The sequence below is a fragment of the Callospermophilus lateralis genome, chromosome 10 (genome assembly GCF_048772815.1).
Source record: "Callospermophilus lateralis isolate mCalLat2 chromosome 10, mCalLat2.hap1, whole genome shotgun sequence".
NCBI classification, from domain to species: Eukaryota; Metazoa; Chordata; class Mammalia; order Rodentia; family Sciuridae; genus Callospermophilus; species Callospermophilus lateralis.
The window spans coordinates 5,160,677-5,176,074 of NC_135314.1; the positions used below are offsets into that span (position 1 = coordinate 5,160,677).

Below are 15,398 nucleotides of genomic sequence, written 5' to 3' on the forward strand. Positions count from 1 at the left end.
AGGGGAGGGAGAGGAGGGAAAGGAGGATACCGAGTACATTGCTTCAGTGTTTTAACTGTGAAGACTAGCCTGGCTGTGCCGTCCTTAGCCTGAGGTCACCTGTATCTGCCAGAGACTGTTAACCACATCAGTGGCAGTGCTGTGGGACATGATTTCCAGCTTGACCAAGATGCTGCCTGTTAACCTCACCCTGTTCCAAGGGTCCAGGCCCCACAGGTTATCAACAAGTCTCTGGTCCCTGGTCATCAGAGAACTCATGACAGAGAAGAAACGGAGAAAACCTGGTGGGTGGACCTCAAACCAGGTGACCAAACCTCTCTTACAGGATGACCTTGGGGAAAACCCAGAACTCCAGAGGAACCTCTCCTGAGACAGCCTCCCAGTCCTCTCAAGGCCACCGGGGCCCAGAGAAAGTGGCACACGAGGCCACTTTCAGACTGTGCAACCTGTACAGAGGCAAAGGATTAGACCCAGAGACAGCTACAGATCTCCACTTCTGTTAACAAGGTGTCAAGCACAGACATCAGATTAGAAGCACTGTGTTTATCTGAGGATGTACCTGCTCATTGATGTTATTATAATGCTCAACCTGAAGGGCAAACAAATTTTAAAAAGTCACTCTTATAACCAAAATCGATGGTAATAAATGCGCTGACAGCAGCAATCCACGGAATAACCTTCACCAGGGTTCGCTTGGTGCACAGTTCACATCTCAAGCAGGCTTGTTGGAGCCCCGATGGGTCAGAGGTCCGCTTAATAAGCAATCACAATGTCGCCCTTTCCCCATCTGGATAAATAGCAGAAGCCACCTGTGCATCTGCCTCTTCCTTCTGGAATACAGATTCATGAGAGTGTCAGAGCCAATAGCACAAAGGGCTCTCCCCTGAGTCCCAGCCACTCCTGCTTCAAGTGTTTTTCTCTTTGTGGTAGCTTAAAATATGGGGTAGGGGGAGAAGAGAAAGAGCAGAGGGACCCCGATGGAGACCAGCATTTTCTGAGTTTCCTGTGAGCTTCGTGTGGCACGCACAGCAGCCCTCGGGGTCTCTCAGCTCAGGGGCCCCCAGCTCTGCAGCACCGGTTCCACTGCAGATTGAAGGCTTTGTGGTCTGGACACGTGAGCACCTAGAGATGGGAAACTGCAGGGAGCTGCCTTCCCCTGGTGCAGCCATAAACTTATAAACAATGCGTCTCTGATTCCTGTCACTGCTACACACTTTAAGCTGCTTTTGCCTTTTTCCGGAGGTTTGTCCCAGCATGGTAAGGTTGCAGCTAAGCTCTTGAGATGTGTGCAGAACTGGCATGTTCATCCTTGGGGTAGACCGGGCTGCACGCCCCTGGCCTCCGGGCACCTTGACATTCCAGCCCACGGGAACAGCAAAAGTCCCAATTGCCAGCTGCTGCCCTTCCCTGCATCTGTCCTCATCTCTGACCTGATCACGAACCATGTTTGAATCCGAACAGAGCCATGCCGCTGTGGGACGCTCTTGCAGGGCATCAGCCCTCTGTGGCCCTTGTAGCAGCTGCATTTCTGCCTCTAGCCTTCCATCCTAGCTGGGTGTGCACAGGGGCAAGGTCACCCAGGGAGCGCCTCCTGCCAAAACTGACCTTCTCCTGGACATGACAATGCCCTTCAGCCACTTTCTGTCCCTGCATCCAACATCAGGTCCCCTTGCTCCAAGCGGACCACCCACTGTCACATGGGGTTTCACCTGACACGTGCACAGGGCCAGGAGAGACAGGAGTGCATCCCAGGCGAAACCTGCCCAATCAAGGTGTGGGTCTTGGGAGTTCATCATGCACCAAGACCACCAAACGGTAAATGCAAGTGTGTGGTGTCTCCTCGGTGGCCTCTAGCTGGTGATGTGAAGCCCAGGGGCAGGGTTGGAGTGGATAGTGCTCTGGAAATGAGCATTTGGATTCTAGTTCTTATTTTAAAAGTCACTTGGCTTAGTTAGTGCAAGTGTAAATATGTCTATAAACACAGGTCCTCCTCAATTGCTGTCTCTCTCTCTACTTACTTGATAGCAGAAAAATAAGAAAATGACTCTGTATGACCCTGTGGTGGGTTCCCTCAAAATCCAAAGGTGAGAGGAAGCTAAACTCCTAAGGCTTGGGTTTTATTCAAAATGGGGGGAAATCTTGGCACAGCTGCATTGTATCTCACCCAGTATTAGCGATCGTGTAATCAACCATACCAAATCAGGCTGCATTTCACGAGCTCCTAGCACACCCTCACACCTACCAAAGCCATCTCAAGTCAGGGCTCTAGCTGCAAGAGGGGACACGCCTATTCAAGCCCGGAGCCCCTGCCCTCTGCAGGGCTCACACGCCAGGAAGATGCAGTAGCTCTGGATGATGCTTCCCTGCAGCGGAGACTTAAGGGATTCTTCCCTGGGAGCAGATGTGTTCCTAGCCTTCCGCCCCCGAGTCAGAGCCTTTGGAAACAAATGCATCACAGCTCACCATCTTGAGAAATCCCTTCCCATTTTAGAAACTCAATTTAGCTTGGGTAAGCCTCCACATGCCATCGGGAGGCTTAGTACTCATAAATCTCTTCTTCCATCTCCTCCGGAAATGTGTCTACCTGTGCACAACAACAAAGAAATCTAACTCCTGGGGTCTCCAATATCAAAATCCACGTCAAAGTATCCAGGGAAATTACTGTCTCATGAAAACATCCTTTGACTGTGTCCAAGCAGATAATGTGTGAGAAATAATCCAGATTCAGATGGCTGTGTCTGTACTTAGAAAACATGTGTGACTTTCATTTAGGCTTCTAGATGGACAGAGATTTGTCACTGGAGTTGCCCAGGTCCTGATAAATTTGTTTTCTAAATTAAAAAATAATCTATAACTATTATTTCTGAAAATTCTGTATCCATACTGCAGATGATTCTGCAAAACCTAGAGCCATAAGGAAGATCTGGATTTGTGGGGCTGTATATTTAGAGACTTCGATCTTGGAAAATGAGGAGGAGTCCAGGGACGTTCCAGCTGTATGTCAGATTTCTTGTCAATAAATACCATGACAACAAGAATTACAGGAAACCGGATTCCCAGCTAGAGCTCTCTCGAGATAATTTTTAACTAAGGTAACAAAATTCCAGCAGCCCAAGAATGTACATACCCTCTGAAATGTTAATGCTCCTGACCTAACATCTTTATGATACAATTTCAAAGCACCTATCAATTTTTTTCTTTCTGTGTCAAGCTGAAGCCTCAATTAAATTTATAGAACCTGGGACAAAAACAAGCTGGCTTGCAGATGGCTCCGGAAGGTGGGAATGTTTGCTATGGTTAAGCAGCTACTGTTGGAATGGCATGGTGCTTTGAGGATTCACAGGGCACACTTCCTCTCAGGGGTCGCTCTCCTTGCCCACACGCAGGCAGCGTCATTTGATATTAATGGGAAACACATTAACACCACAGACCTCCCTAGACAGCTGGGGCGACAGTATTATATTTTGAATTTCACTGGTGTGCAATATTAAGTTAAAATGGAAATTTCAAGATTTAAGAGATTAAGTAACAGATTCTTTAGAAAAATGACCCTTGGCCCACCTCTAGAAACTTCTCAATCTGTGCTGTGCCATTGCTGGCTTTTGTCTTTGTTCATTTTTAGTGGCAAAAGTCTCAAAAAAAACATTGACTATTATAATTATATATCTTGTGCATAAAGTATACATAAGCAGTTTTACCTAAAATTAAGGTAGAGCATGGTGATAATAATTTAGATTTATACAGTGACACTATCCTATAATTATCCAATAATCCCTAGTTCCCCTTTACCACTCAGAGGCAAATATCTTTTAATATCTAGAATTATATAATGAAGAGCTTTATTCATAGCGTCTTCAATTTTTCCATTCGATTAATTTTTATACCTCCAGAAAAGGCTCACTCTTGTTTCCACTGGTGTTTCCACCGGTTTTCAGCTGAAACAACTGCCAGCATTGGAACGGCAGAGAGTCCCCTCCTCGGTGACAGCTGACAGATCCCTTTGGTGCAAAGCTGGGGACATGGCTGTGCCCACCAGGACTGGTAGGATGCCAGGGAAAGCCAGCACCAGGGACCCACACACACAGCACCTAGAACTGACACGGCCCCCACGTGCCACATCTTCACACTCCCGGCTGGTGCTCAGGCGTGGCCAGGAGTGACACTAAAGCCCTGGTCCTCCACGCGTGGACCAGGAGCCCTGGGTGCCTACCTCCCTTTAGAGGATCCCAGGAGGTCAAATGCATTTTTTGGTCTTTCGAAAGATAGTATTATTGTGAAAGATGTTATTTGACCTTAAAAGATGTTATTTGCTTTTTAAAACCTCCTCGTCTCACAAGGGCACAGTGGGATTGTCTAGAGGCTGCGTGTCATGCATTGTCACAACACACTGAATGCAGATGCAGACAAGAAAACCCAGCTGTCCTCTGCCGAGCGGGACATGCAAGAAGTGCAGAAAGGTTGAGCACTGCCACCTTGCCACTGAACACCCTTTCTGCCTCGGAGAATGGGATGGCGTTTCCTAAAGAAAGAGTGTTACTAAGGGTAACGAGAAAACTGGTTTATTACTCTTTTAGTGAATTCATAAGTAACCTTCCTAAAGGGCTCCATTTTCATTTCTAATAAGGCAGCCACCAATGGATACGAGGAGCATGAACAAAAGTTCTTTGGGGTCCTCAGGCATTTTTAAGAATGGAAAGAAGTTTTGAGAGCAGAAGGCCTGAGGATGGACAGAGCAGAGCATCTCTAAGAAGCCTGTGGGCTGTAAGGCTCTGAGAGTAAGTTGGAGGGTCCGTGGCAATGACCTGCAGAGACAGATGGATGTGAACGTATGAACCAGGAAAATCAGCAGGCTAACAAAATGCTGCTCCAGGGACCTGCATGCAGGACGCTCCCCTGTGTCAGGCAGCTGGTTCTTCCTCTTTTAGGCAGCTATAATTTCCCTCCTCACTTGTAAACCCCCTCCTTCTCCCTCCTCTGCTCTCTGACATCCTGCCAGTATCCCCCACACACCCAGCTCCCCACAGCAGACATAAAAGGCTCTGGGCAGCAAAGAAGGCACATCCAGGTTTGGAAAAGACCCTGGTTCCTTTCTCCCCACGCCCTGCTTTGAACAGGACAACCTCTACTTATTGAGGTGACGACCCCTTTACCTCAGGTGTCACCCCTCTGACCCTGCCCAGAAGGACAAGGGCAGCACAGAGGGAACCGAGTCTGGCTCAGGCCCCAGTGCAGACTCACTTCGGAAAACCCAGAGTGTCTTCAGGACCCCAAGGAGTCCTTACGGGTGCATTTGAGATTGGCGTTTTGCAATACGATTGGTCAACACGGCACAGATTCCATCTGACTAGAGGCAAGAGTGGTCTCCCACAAAATGAGGATTCATTTCGTAACTACTAACAGGTGAGCTCATCCAGGGGCACGCTGGACTCCTCCGCTGTTGCAGGCATCTTCCATTATGGCGTCACCTGCCATCTCAACCGCTACAGTTAGGGACCTGGGGGGAAGTGGGCTCCACTTCCTTCTCCATCCATTGGCTTCCGTTCCTGCCCACACCCCAACACCCCCACACCTTTCTTGGTTTCCCAATCCATAAGCATATGAAGCTCCTTCCTGAAACTTCGGGCAGTAGTGAAGCCTGCAGAGACAGGAGGCCAAAGCCCCTATCTCCTCCGTTACCTGTGTCTGCCGGTGACCCTGAAAGCACCAGTCGCCCGTGAGCACCACCCCAGGGACCTGCGCCCTGCTCTGGGTGCTAGGAACGGGGGAGCAAGTCTCCAACCCTCCCTTCAGAAGTTGAGCACCTCACAGTTTTCAAAGCACTTATCTCATTTGATCTCATTTTAGCCTCACAACAACTCGGATGGATTCTCACCAACCCTAATGAAGAAAGCAGAGAACTATATTTGCATGGTAATTATCCTGTTGCCCCAAATGGGAGTCCTCTTTGGGGAGGGAAACTGTTCTTATCACCGCATTTAGCTAGCTCTGTTTGCTTTGTAAAGCCAGAGCAGGGTGCTCGCTGTGAATTGCGGAAACCCACTCTAGACTGGCGCAGGGACATAAATAGTAAGCAGATTTGCATGGAAGGCATGGTCCACCCCTGCTGGGGCCCAAGGCTGCGGAGGGGCAAGAGGAAGGGGCAGGACACCGTGTCATCTTACCGTTTTCGCCTGATGTCTTATCTTTTCCATTGGTCGCTCCAGCACCTTGTCGCTAAAAACAAAAATACATAAATAAATAAGTAAACATTTTTAAGAAATGATCAGATGTAATAGGATTCTTCTGTCTCTTTCCTCTTGCCAAATGTCTCTCCCATTATATCCAGTTCTGGGCTACTTTAGCCCAGATGGCTAAAACACAGCAGTGGTGAGACAACCCAGAAAAGGGACAGCCCAGGAAAGGGGTGACTCAAGCCTCGCAGACGCAGCCCCCTCCCTGCCCCCTGCTCAGTGCGTCTCACAGGTCACCAGGGAAGCCAGACGGGAGCCTGCTGTTGATGGACAATGACCTCATTGAGAACAGGAGGGAGAGAGCCAAGGCTCCGGGCCAACAGCAGAAACGTCCCTTCATCATGACGGCCCTCACAGTGCCGCCCTCTCCTGTCACTCGTTGTGCCCAAGGTCACTCGTTGTACCCAAGGTCACTCGTTGTGCCCAAGGTCTTCTTTTTAAATATCATTTTCAACTAAACAGCTCTGATGCTGAGCTACTGTTTCCTGTCGTTGTTTATGGCTGACCCTGTGCATTCTCATCTTGTGAGACTGACAAGAGTGTCACAGATGTTCTCATGGTTTGCTTTGGAGCTTTGGGTATGATGCCTGGGTGGGCAGTTGGGAGCTGAGCGGCGTTGACTGCGCATGTGAACACCACCCATTTGCTCCAGCCCGATGCCATCTTCCCAACTATTCTAGGACCTGGAGGGAGAGGCATTTTATTAATTCAATCTTCTTGCCATCATTAGAACATTTGCTTTGAGTTGAAAAGAATTGAAGTGATTGTGAACTTGCAGGAGGCAACGAGGCAGGTTGGGGGCATGATTTGTTCAAGATCAAGGAGGAAGTGAGTAGAATCAAGACTGGGACCTGGCTTCCTCTCCGAGGTTAGTGTACAGCAGGCTTTGGGACATAGCAGTGCCTAAGAGGAGTCCTGGAAAGACAGTCGGACACCGAGCGAGGAGAAAGTATAGGTGACGACAGGCCATTATGGGTGGCCCCCACTGACCCTCAAATTTATTTGGAGGTCAAGGACTTCAGCCTAAAAGCAATCTCATAAAAAATAACAATTGGTTCCCTTTAGTATTCAATGTTGTCATGAGAATGTCCCCGCTCATTTGTCAGCCATGATTATTGGGAAACCCTTGCCTGCGGGTTCTGATTAGTGTAAGTAAACAGGGTACCAGATGACGGCTGGTGCTGACAGTCGGCCCTGCTGTGCATGCTCACTGCCTTGTGTAGATGGAAACCTGGAGAGGCAAAGTGACGCCACTCACATGTCATTGACACCCCCACCCTGCATCCCAGTCGTCACAAATGCAAAAGCCCACCCGGGTCTAGGGGGCTCTTCCCGGTTCTGTGAGGCTTCCACCTGTCTCAGGCAGGAGTGGGGAAGAAAGGAGACCAGGTGGAAAGGTCACAGAAATGTGGGCCCCTCCTTTCTTCCCGCTGGTGTTTGCATGGAGGGAGGAGACTGCAGTCTTCAGCCCACCGTCACTGACTGCTCTTGAGCAGACCACCACGCAGATCCCCTGCCCGGCACCCCCTACCACCCAAGAGAACCTGGAACACACATCACCTGGACTGAAGCCAGATAATGAGTAGTGCAAGGAAAACACCCCTCTCTTCTTTTCTGTCCTGACTTTGGGGCCTCTTCTATTTCAGCACAGAGCTGATAAGTTGCACTTGATGGAAATCGAACTACCCTTGAGATGAGCCCAGTCAGTGACGCAGCCGCCGCCCCAGGTGGTGAACTACGCCGTCTCTAAAACCCTTCCCTGCACGACACATAGACACTCAGGAAAAAGAACATTCTGCAGAACAAAAGGACGGTGCTCTAAGCCCTACGGAATGGGATGCAGGTACAAAAGAGATGCAGGGTGGCCCCACTGCCGGAAATGTCTTGAGCGCGAACACCTTCAAATGCCGAGAATGCCACCTTTCACCAAAGAGCACCTTCCGGAAACCAGCGGAAGACTGAAAAGAAATGTGCACCGGGAGAAAAGAAGTCAGCCTTTGAGACTTCCCAAGACGGGATTTTTGTGTCAGGTCTTCTTTGAGGGAAGCAAAACGAAGCTGATAGATGTCACAGGAGATGGTGTCATGGATCAGAAAACGATCCTGACAAAAAAGAACCAGGCGTTCAAAGTGCGTTTTTACAGCATTCTTGGAGACCTGGTGACATCTTCAAGGGAAGGCTGGGGGCAGAAGGAGGTTTTGCAAGAGCCAACCTATTCCTGGAGACTGGCCCCCCACACATGACCGTTTGGCCACCACACCCAGACAGGTGGTGGGTTTCCTGGAGGTAGAAGGTCCATGCCAGGCGGGGTATTAAGATGTCACAGCTCTGGCCGTGGAGGCCAGGCCCCAAGCACTCTCAAGCTTCACTGACTCGGGGGATTCTGACAGCTCTCTAACCAAGTGGGTGCTTCCAGAGCCTTGCTTCACCTGTGGACACAAGGCCAGAGGAACTCGCTCAAGGCCACACAGCTGGGAAGTGACTGGGCCAGAATCCAAACCCCAAAGACCAGGCCTCTCTCTCAGCCCCTGTGTAGAGCAGTGTTGTGTGGCAGGTCCCTGCAGGCCTCCACAGCAGGCCGTGGTAAGGAGACAGGCGGACGAAGGTCTGCAGGGGACAGGAGCTTCATTAGCACCCACAGGCTGAGAGTTTGGAGGAACTTTGGCTTACAGGAAGAAGCAGCCAAACCAGAGACGAAGGCCTTGGTTGTAGAAATGTTGTGCAGTCTTTTTCTTTTAAAGTTTAAATAGCACAAGCACAGAGCTGGGCTATGCTGAAATAAGTGGGTGGACGGATGGATGAGTGGATGAGTGGGTTGGAGGATGGGTAGATAGGTGGGTGGATGGATGGACTGACGAAAGCCGTTCTCTAAAAGACCATGAGAGAAGGGGGTTTTTTCCATGAGGTGATAGAAGTTCATGTCTCTTCATCCTCCTCCCACCCCCAAATGACAGAACCTCTGGCCCCCCAGCCACCCTCCACCATCCCAACCATGACCTCAGCATCCTGAGACCCTACCCTGACTGCTGAGCAGAGCTAGTCCTGCCTCAAGAATATTATCTGTTAATTAATTTTATAATGAAAATCAAGTCTTGAAAGAGAAGGGCACAAAAAACGGGCTTCAGAGCAAACTGTGGTATGAGCTTTTAGAATTCTGAGCTGTTTCCTGGGAATTTCAGAAATGATTTATCAGTACCGTGAATACACCACTGTGTGGTTCAGTTGAAATATTCTTATAATTTAATACCTTACGAAATGCAGAAAGCAGGGAAAATTCTCCCAGGTGAGCATACACAGCCCCAGTTACCAGGTTACGGCGGATACGGAAAGCACCCTGTCGGAGCTTCTGGAAAACCGCGCGCGTGCCCTGAGAGTCTCTGGAAGCCACCAGGACCCTGCTTTGATGTTTTCCGGTGGATCTGGAGAGTGAGTTGGTGTCATGGCCACGGAGAAGAAGGCAGCGGGTATATCTAAGGGTTTCTCTCTTGTTTCTTCTGAGGCCAGAGAGCGGTCCTGGAGCCCCAAATCCACATCCATCTCAATCACAGCAAAACCAGCACATGGGGTCTCCTCAGAATTCCTCTCCCGGGAGCACCCCACCAGGAGACCTGCCATCTGGCCCTGGTCATGGTCCTCAGCATAGACGTCCTCCTTCAGGTCCTCCCCTGGTCAGCTCCACTCACACCCACCCTGAGGCTTCCCTTTCATGCTCTGGGCTGCCCAGCCCTGTTTGGGACCGTCCGTGACACCTCAGGCCCCGCAGAGGCCGCATCTTCTTCGACACTCATCAAGTGTGCGTGACAGTCCCTCCCCCTTCAGTCACCTGAAAGCGCGTGGCCCATGCTCAAGCCAGCTCCGTGCCCATCCTCCCGGGGGCACAGTGACCTCCCTCCTCAGACTTCATCAAGCAGGGTCCGAGCGTCACCCCAGAGGCCTTCTCAGGGAACAGAGGGCCCCTCTGGGGAATGGTGTGTTCCACTCAGTTTTCCTTGACAATAAGAAATCATAAAACTACTTGGTTCTTTAGAGCCAGACACATTTTCCCTAAAATCATCAATCTCAGTATTGTCCTGTTTTCATGATTAGGACATGCTAAGTATCCACCCAAGGTCACAACACATCATTTTAAAGTCACACCATAAAGTTATTTTGTTCCTCTGCCCCACCCTGGTGGTGAGCATGTGTGCTGTAAAGTCTGTTGAGAAGCCACAGAGACTAGGGCAGACCACAGCCAGATGACAACTACTCTCGGTCCCCAATTTTGGGCACCACCAAGGGACTTACAGGGCTTAGAAAGAGAGGTTTTCTTTCTTATCTGTGGCCATTAATAAAATTACAGCTTTTCAGAATTCAATGGAAACCCGGTTGAAAGAAACCTAAATAACAATTGCACATTTAAGAGACTCGTGTGCCTTTAAATGTTCCTTCTGATGATCTAGTATGTGCCAAGTAGCCACAACAGGCAGGGGAGGTATTTAAAGATATAATTTTTGGAGTAATTTTCCCTGACAGTCTCATTGCACCAAGATCTGCAGGAAAATAACAACAACAACAAAAAAATATGTCTCAGCTGGGCTTCCCAGAAAGCAGAGCCCGAGGCAAAGGCCATTCCTGCTCTGGCTTTAATAGAGAGGGCAATGCCGGAGCGGGGGTGGGGGGGGGGGGTGGAGGGGAAGCAGGCAAGAGGGAGCCTCTGTGAGTGACTTCACCCAGCCCGCCATTAGGTACCACCCAGTGCTGATCCCCTCAAGGGCTCTGAAAACTCTGTCTGAGAACAGACACTGGAGGAGGTGGGGCAGAAGAGCTATCCCCAGCTCCTGTCCCTCATCGATCCGAGGCATCCCAGGGAGCATTGATTCCCGATGCCTGGACTGTGCAGCCTCACGCCTGGCATCTGCCTGGGGTCGAGGAGGACGCTCCAGGGCAGGAGGTGGATCTGGAGGTGTTTGGTGTGGGCAGGAGATGACAAGCTGTCACGGAGCACCTGCCTAGAGTCTGTGGAGCTCCTGCGGAGCTGGCTACCCACTTGGGTCCCCACAGATAAGGTCTATAGTGACATGTGAGAGGCGCCCCGACCTGAGCACAGGAACTCGCTGAGACTGCTTTCGACCAAGTTGCAAAATCACCAATGCCCCACGAGCTGAAAGGAGCCCACCAATTTCTCAGTAAATAGCTGGCCTTGGATCAACTTCTCCCTACCCTTAGCTTAGAACCGGTATTAAGATGCGTCTGGACGCTTCTGAGCTACATCTAGGGTGGCACGCACACCAATGACACCTAGGTCTGAACAGGGTTGGCTTGAATGGAAAATGCACCGTGTCCTGGATATCAGTGGCAGACTCACAAGTGACCTGAGGACGCGCCTTCCCAAAACCCACTTCTGCTTCCTTTGGTCGCGAGGCACTGGATGAGTTCTCAGTCCACTGTTCTTCCGGGTGGATCTATTTCAAAACCACATCCTTGGAAGAGCCACCCCTGGGCGAGGTGAGCCTGGCATGGCCTGGCTCACAGGGCATTTTGTACCTGGCACAGAACAAAGAGCCAGCGCTACCATTTAAATCTGGAGTGTCCCCAAAAGTATGTGTGAAAGGAAGGCTGGTCCCAGTGCCACAGTACACGGCGGGGGCTCTTGGGAAGTAGGACCTCAAGGCTCTGACCTCAGCTGTGGAATGACCCAGTGATGGATTCATAATTTGGTCAGCATTATTGGAGGTGGTGGGAATGTAGGAGGTGGGGTCTAATAGCAGTAAGTAGATCACTGGGGTGTGTCCTTGAAGGTCTGTCTTGTCCCTGGTTCCTTCCCCTCTTCTTCCCTTCTCCCCACCCCCTCCTCCCTTCTCCCCTGCCCTCCCCTCCTCTTCTCTCCACTTCTCCCCTCTCTCTCTCTCTGTCCTGTTTCTCCATTTGCGTTCCTCTGTCTTGCTCTCTGACTGCCATGAGGTCAGCAGCTCTGGTCTTCGGCACACTCCCACCATGGAGTGACAGTGCCAAGTGACCAGGCACTTAAACCTCTGGGACTGTGAGCCAGAATAAACCTTCCTTCCTCTAAGTCGATTTTCTCAGGTGTTTTGCCACAACAGTGGAAAGCGGATTAACACACTCAGTAATCAAGATAAATAATATTTTCAAACAATGATTTTAAAAATTAAAAGTACTGCAAGAAGTTATGATGAAAAAGATACTAAAATGTCAAACATGAGGTTGGAATTCCTGATATCTGCCTCAGGCTCCAGTGTGACTCAACCCTGTACAAGTCCCCAAGTTTCCTCAAAGTGAGTAAGAGCACCCAGAAACCCAGTAATTCCAAGGATTTAGGCCGTCACCCTGACACCATATAGTTGTTGAAACCCTTTCATGACACCATGGACCATGACTACAGGCTAAAAACTGTCGTTTTGAGAGTTTTTACTATATGATTTCTGGACTACCCCAGGAAGAGTTTCCTCTTTCACAGCTTGCCATCCATAACATAAACCAGCACACAGTCCTGTGCCGTGTAGAAGCCAGACTGCCACCACCTGTGTCATTATCAATGCTGATCCAGAACCAGGAGGAGCGCACCTGGTCAGAAAACCATTCAGCCTAGTACACATGGAGTTCCATCTTGACAGTGAAACACAAGTTCCCACTAAAGCCACAATCATTGCTTATTCTATGAGGTTGAGGAAGATGAAAAGGGAAATGGATACCACTTGGTTAATTTGGGGGACCAAATTGCAGTCTAGAATGTTCTCTGAATCCACACCAATAGCATTTAGGTGGGTGAAGTTGGATTTGCTCTAAGAACTCAGCTTGATATTTAATTGGGTGGTTATTACATGATTAGAAGTTCACCTCTTCCAAAGCCTCCTGTGGCTAGGGAACAAAGAGGAGGCCCCAGACCACCCCACATTCCTTAGGGCTGCACCCACAACTCCCTGTCACTCCCCTCCGCTCAGTAGACTTGCCTATTTGGTCACCAATTATTGGAAAGACCTTCACATGCTAAATTTGACTTTGGTCACATTAGAGAAAAGAACATGGCAGAGAGAGGCTCGCTCTCTCTCTCTCTCTCTCTCTCTCTCTCTCTCTCTCTCTGCCTCTACAAGGTGAACTGCTTTTCTCTATTATGCCCTCTTGCCGTGATGTTCTGCCTCTCCACAGAATGACTGTGACCACAGGCCTGGAAGGGACCCCTAACTCACACCGGCTCTCATGTCTGGGGGAGAGCGTGAGCCGGGGGCCCCCACCAGCTGTGTGTTGCTGGGGAAATCCCTGATCAGAGCCTCAGTCCCCTCCCTGCAAGAAAGAAAGATGACAAGTCACCGGCCCCACTGCAGCGTGTCGGGGGCCTGCCCACCAACGCCAGAGGCCATCACCAGGCACTGTCCAGGGGGAGGCTTCTGCGTGAAGACGGAGTGCTTTTCAGTATTTGGGCCTCTGTTCCTGCCATCTGGCCTCTGTTGGCCCGGCCACCAAGCAGTGGCAGGGATTCCTCAGAACAAGGAAAGGATCATCTGTGTCATTCTCGGGACAGGACGGCTTGGAAGCGCTTGTTAGCGGCTGCTGATGCCACCCGGCCCCCCACCCCAAGCATTTCCTCCCAAGTCGTTCCTCTCCTGTGGTGCTGTTCTCCTCCCGCCTCAGCCTCATGATGTTCTTGCTGCTAATGATTCTAGGGTTTCTAGCTCCCCTGAAATGGCAGCCTGTCGACAGGCGATTCCTCAGAAGAGTCATAATTAAAGGAAAAACACACATCCGCGTGTCTCTGCCGAACGTTGTGCCCAGGGACCTTGAAGGTCTGGATATTGCACATCCTTTGCAGAAGGGACAGCCCCCACAGAGGGGACACCAAGTGCAGAGCCATCCCAATTATCCCAGGACGCCCTCCTAAGAGTCTCTTCCTGCTTTCTTTTGGTCACTGTTTATGGGGGCGGCGGGGTGGGGGGAGGCATGTTTCTATGCACCGTGTTTTAATGTTTTATTGAGGAAGGATCACGGGTCTCTTGATGATGAGACTTTAAATAAACTGGGGGAGTGAAGCCACAGGGCAGCACAGATAAACAGAGCAACAGCTGGGCCGGACAGCAGGTCCTTGATGAGAGCCAGGGCCCTCGGTCACTGAGCAACATCAAAGGGCCCCATTAAAGGCACCTTTCAAATTAGAGTTCTGGATTTTTCAGAAAAGCAGCAGAGACCTTAATGCCAACATTCTGTGGTAAGAATAGAAGGGATTTAATTTCTTGCCACTGATATTTTTAAATCATCTATAATTCTTCTAGTAACATTCGCCAAAAAAAAAAAAAAAAAAAGATCATTAAAAGCTCCACTGATTTAATCCCTAAAGGTGTAGAAATTAATGTCAAAAGAAAACTTCAGCTTTTTTTTTTTTAAAGTTGATTGAAAAAACTGATGAGGTTTTCAAGGACAAGCTCATTAACCTTTCTAATTCTCCCTCACGCTCTCACTTTCCCCTCTGCAAGACCCAGAGGCTGAAATTTTGCCTCCAATGCCGACTTCTATTCCTAGAATTGCTATCCTGACCTTTACGGTGCCAGAATTAGTTGGCCTCACTGGGGGTTCAGCAAACCTTTATTGAAGGTCCTCCTGAGCAGGGACTCATGATTCATTTTATTGAAAGGTATTTTCTACTTTATGCCACAGTCATAATTTTTTTTTTAAATTTGTGCTTTTACCCTAAAAAACCTTCTTTGTGCCAGTTTCCTTTACAAAGAACTCTGTTTTCTATTTGCAAAAGCAGGATGTGGTCATCGTGAAATTACTGGACACGCAGAAGGAAGAAAGTGGGAGAACCATCCACCATCCAACGGCTCGTGTTGAGCTGACACCCTGGAACACTTGCTTCCAACTCTTCTGAGTGGATATTGTCTCCGTCTTATAAAAATGCACATCCTTCATCTAATTGCACAACAGGTGTATGTGGCAACCAGGGGACAGTGCTAGCCAAGGCCTCGAGAGACATCCTCTCATTTCATGGATTCTTGTGTCATGTGAAATGTCCAACTGAGGCTCTTGAATTCATTTGGAGTAAACACCTCCAAGGTTTCAAATCCTACGTATCTCGTGCATGCCAGTAAAGCGGCTTGGCTTTTCCTATTCAGCCTAGTCCCCTAAAGACTCAGACTGATGTTTGCATTGATGTCAACTTTGTTTGAAAACAAATGGCCC

General features: G+C 49.5%; 1 protein-coding gene across 1 annotated transcript in view; it reads right to left on the reverse strand.

The window, feature by feature from the left end:
• Positions 1 to 15,398, reverse strand: part of Pcp4 (Purkinje cell protein 4) — a 53,396-nt gene that overhangs the window by 20,226 nt on the left and 17,772 nt on the right. Inside the window, exon 2 of the mRNA XM_076868841.2 lies at positions 6,162 to 6,213. Coding sequence (XP_076724956.1) covers positions 6,162 to 6,213 — 52 coding nt within the window. The remainder of the gene's footprint in view (positions 1 to 6,161; positions 6,214 to 15,398) is intronic.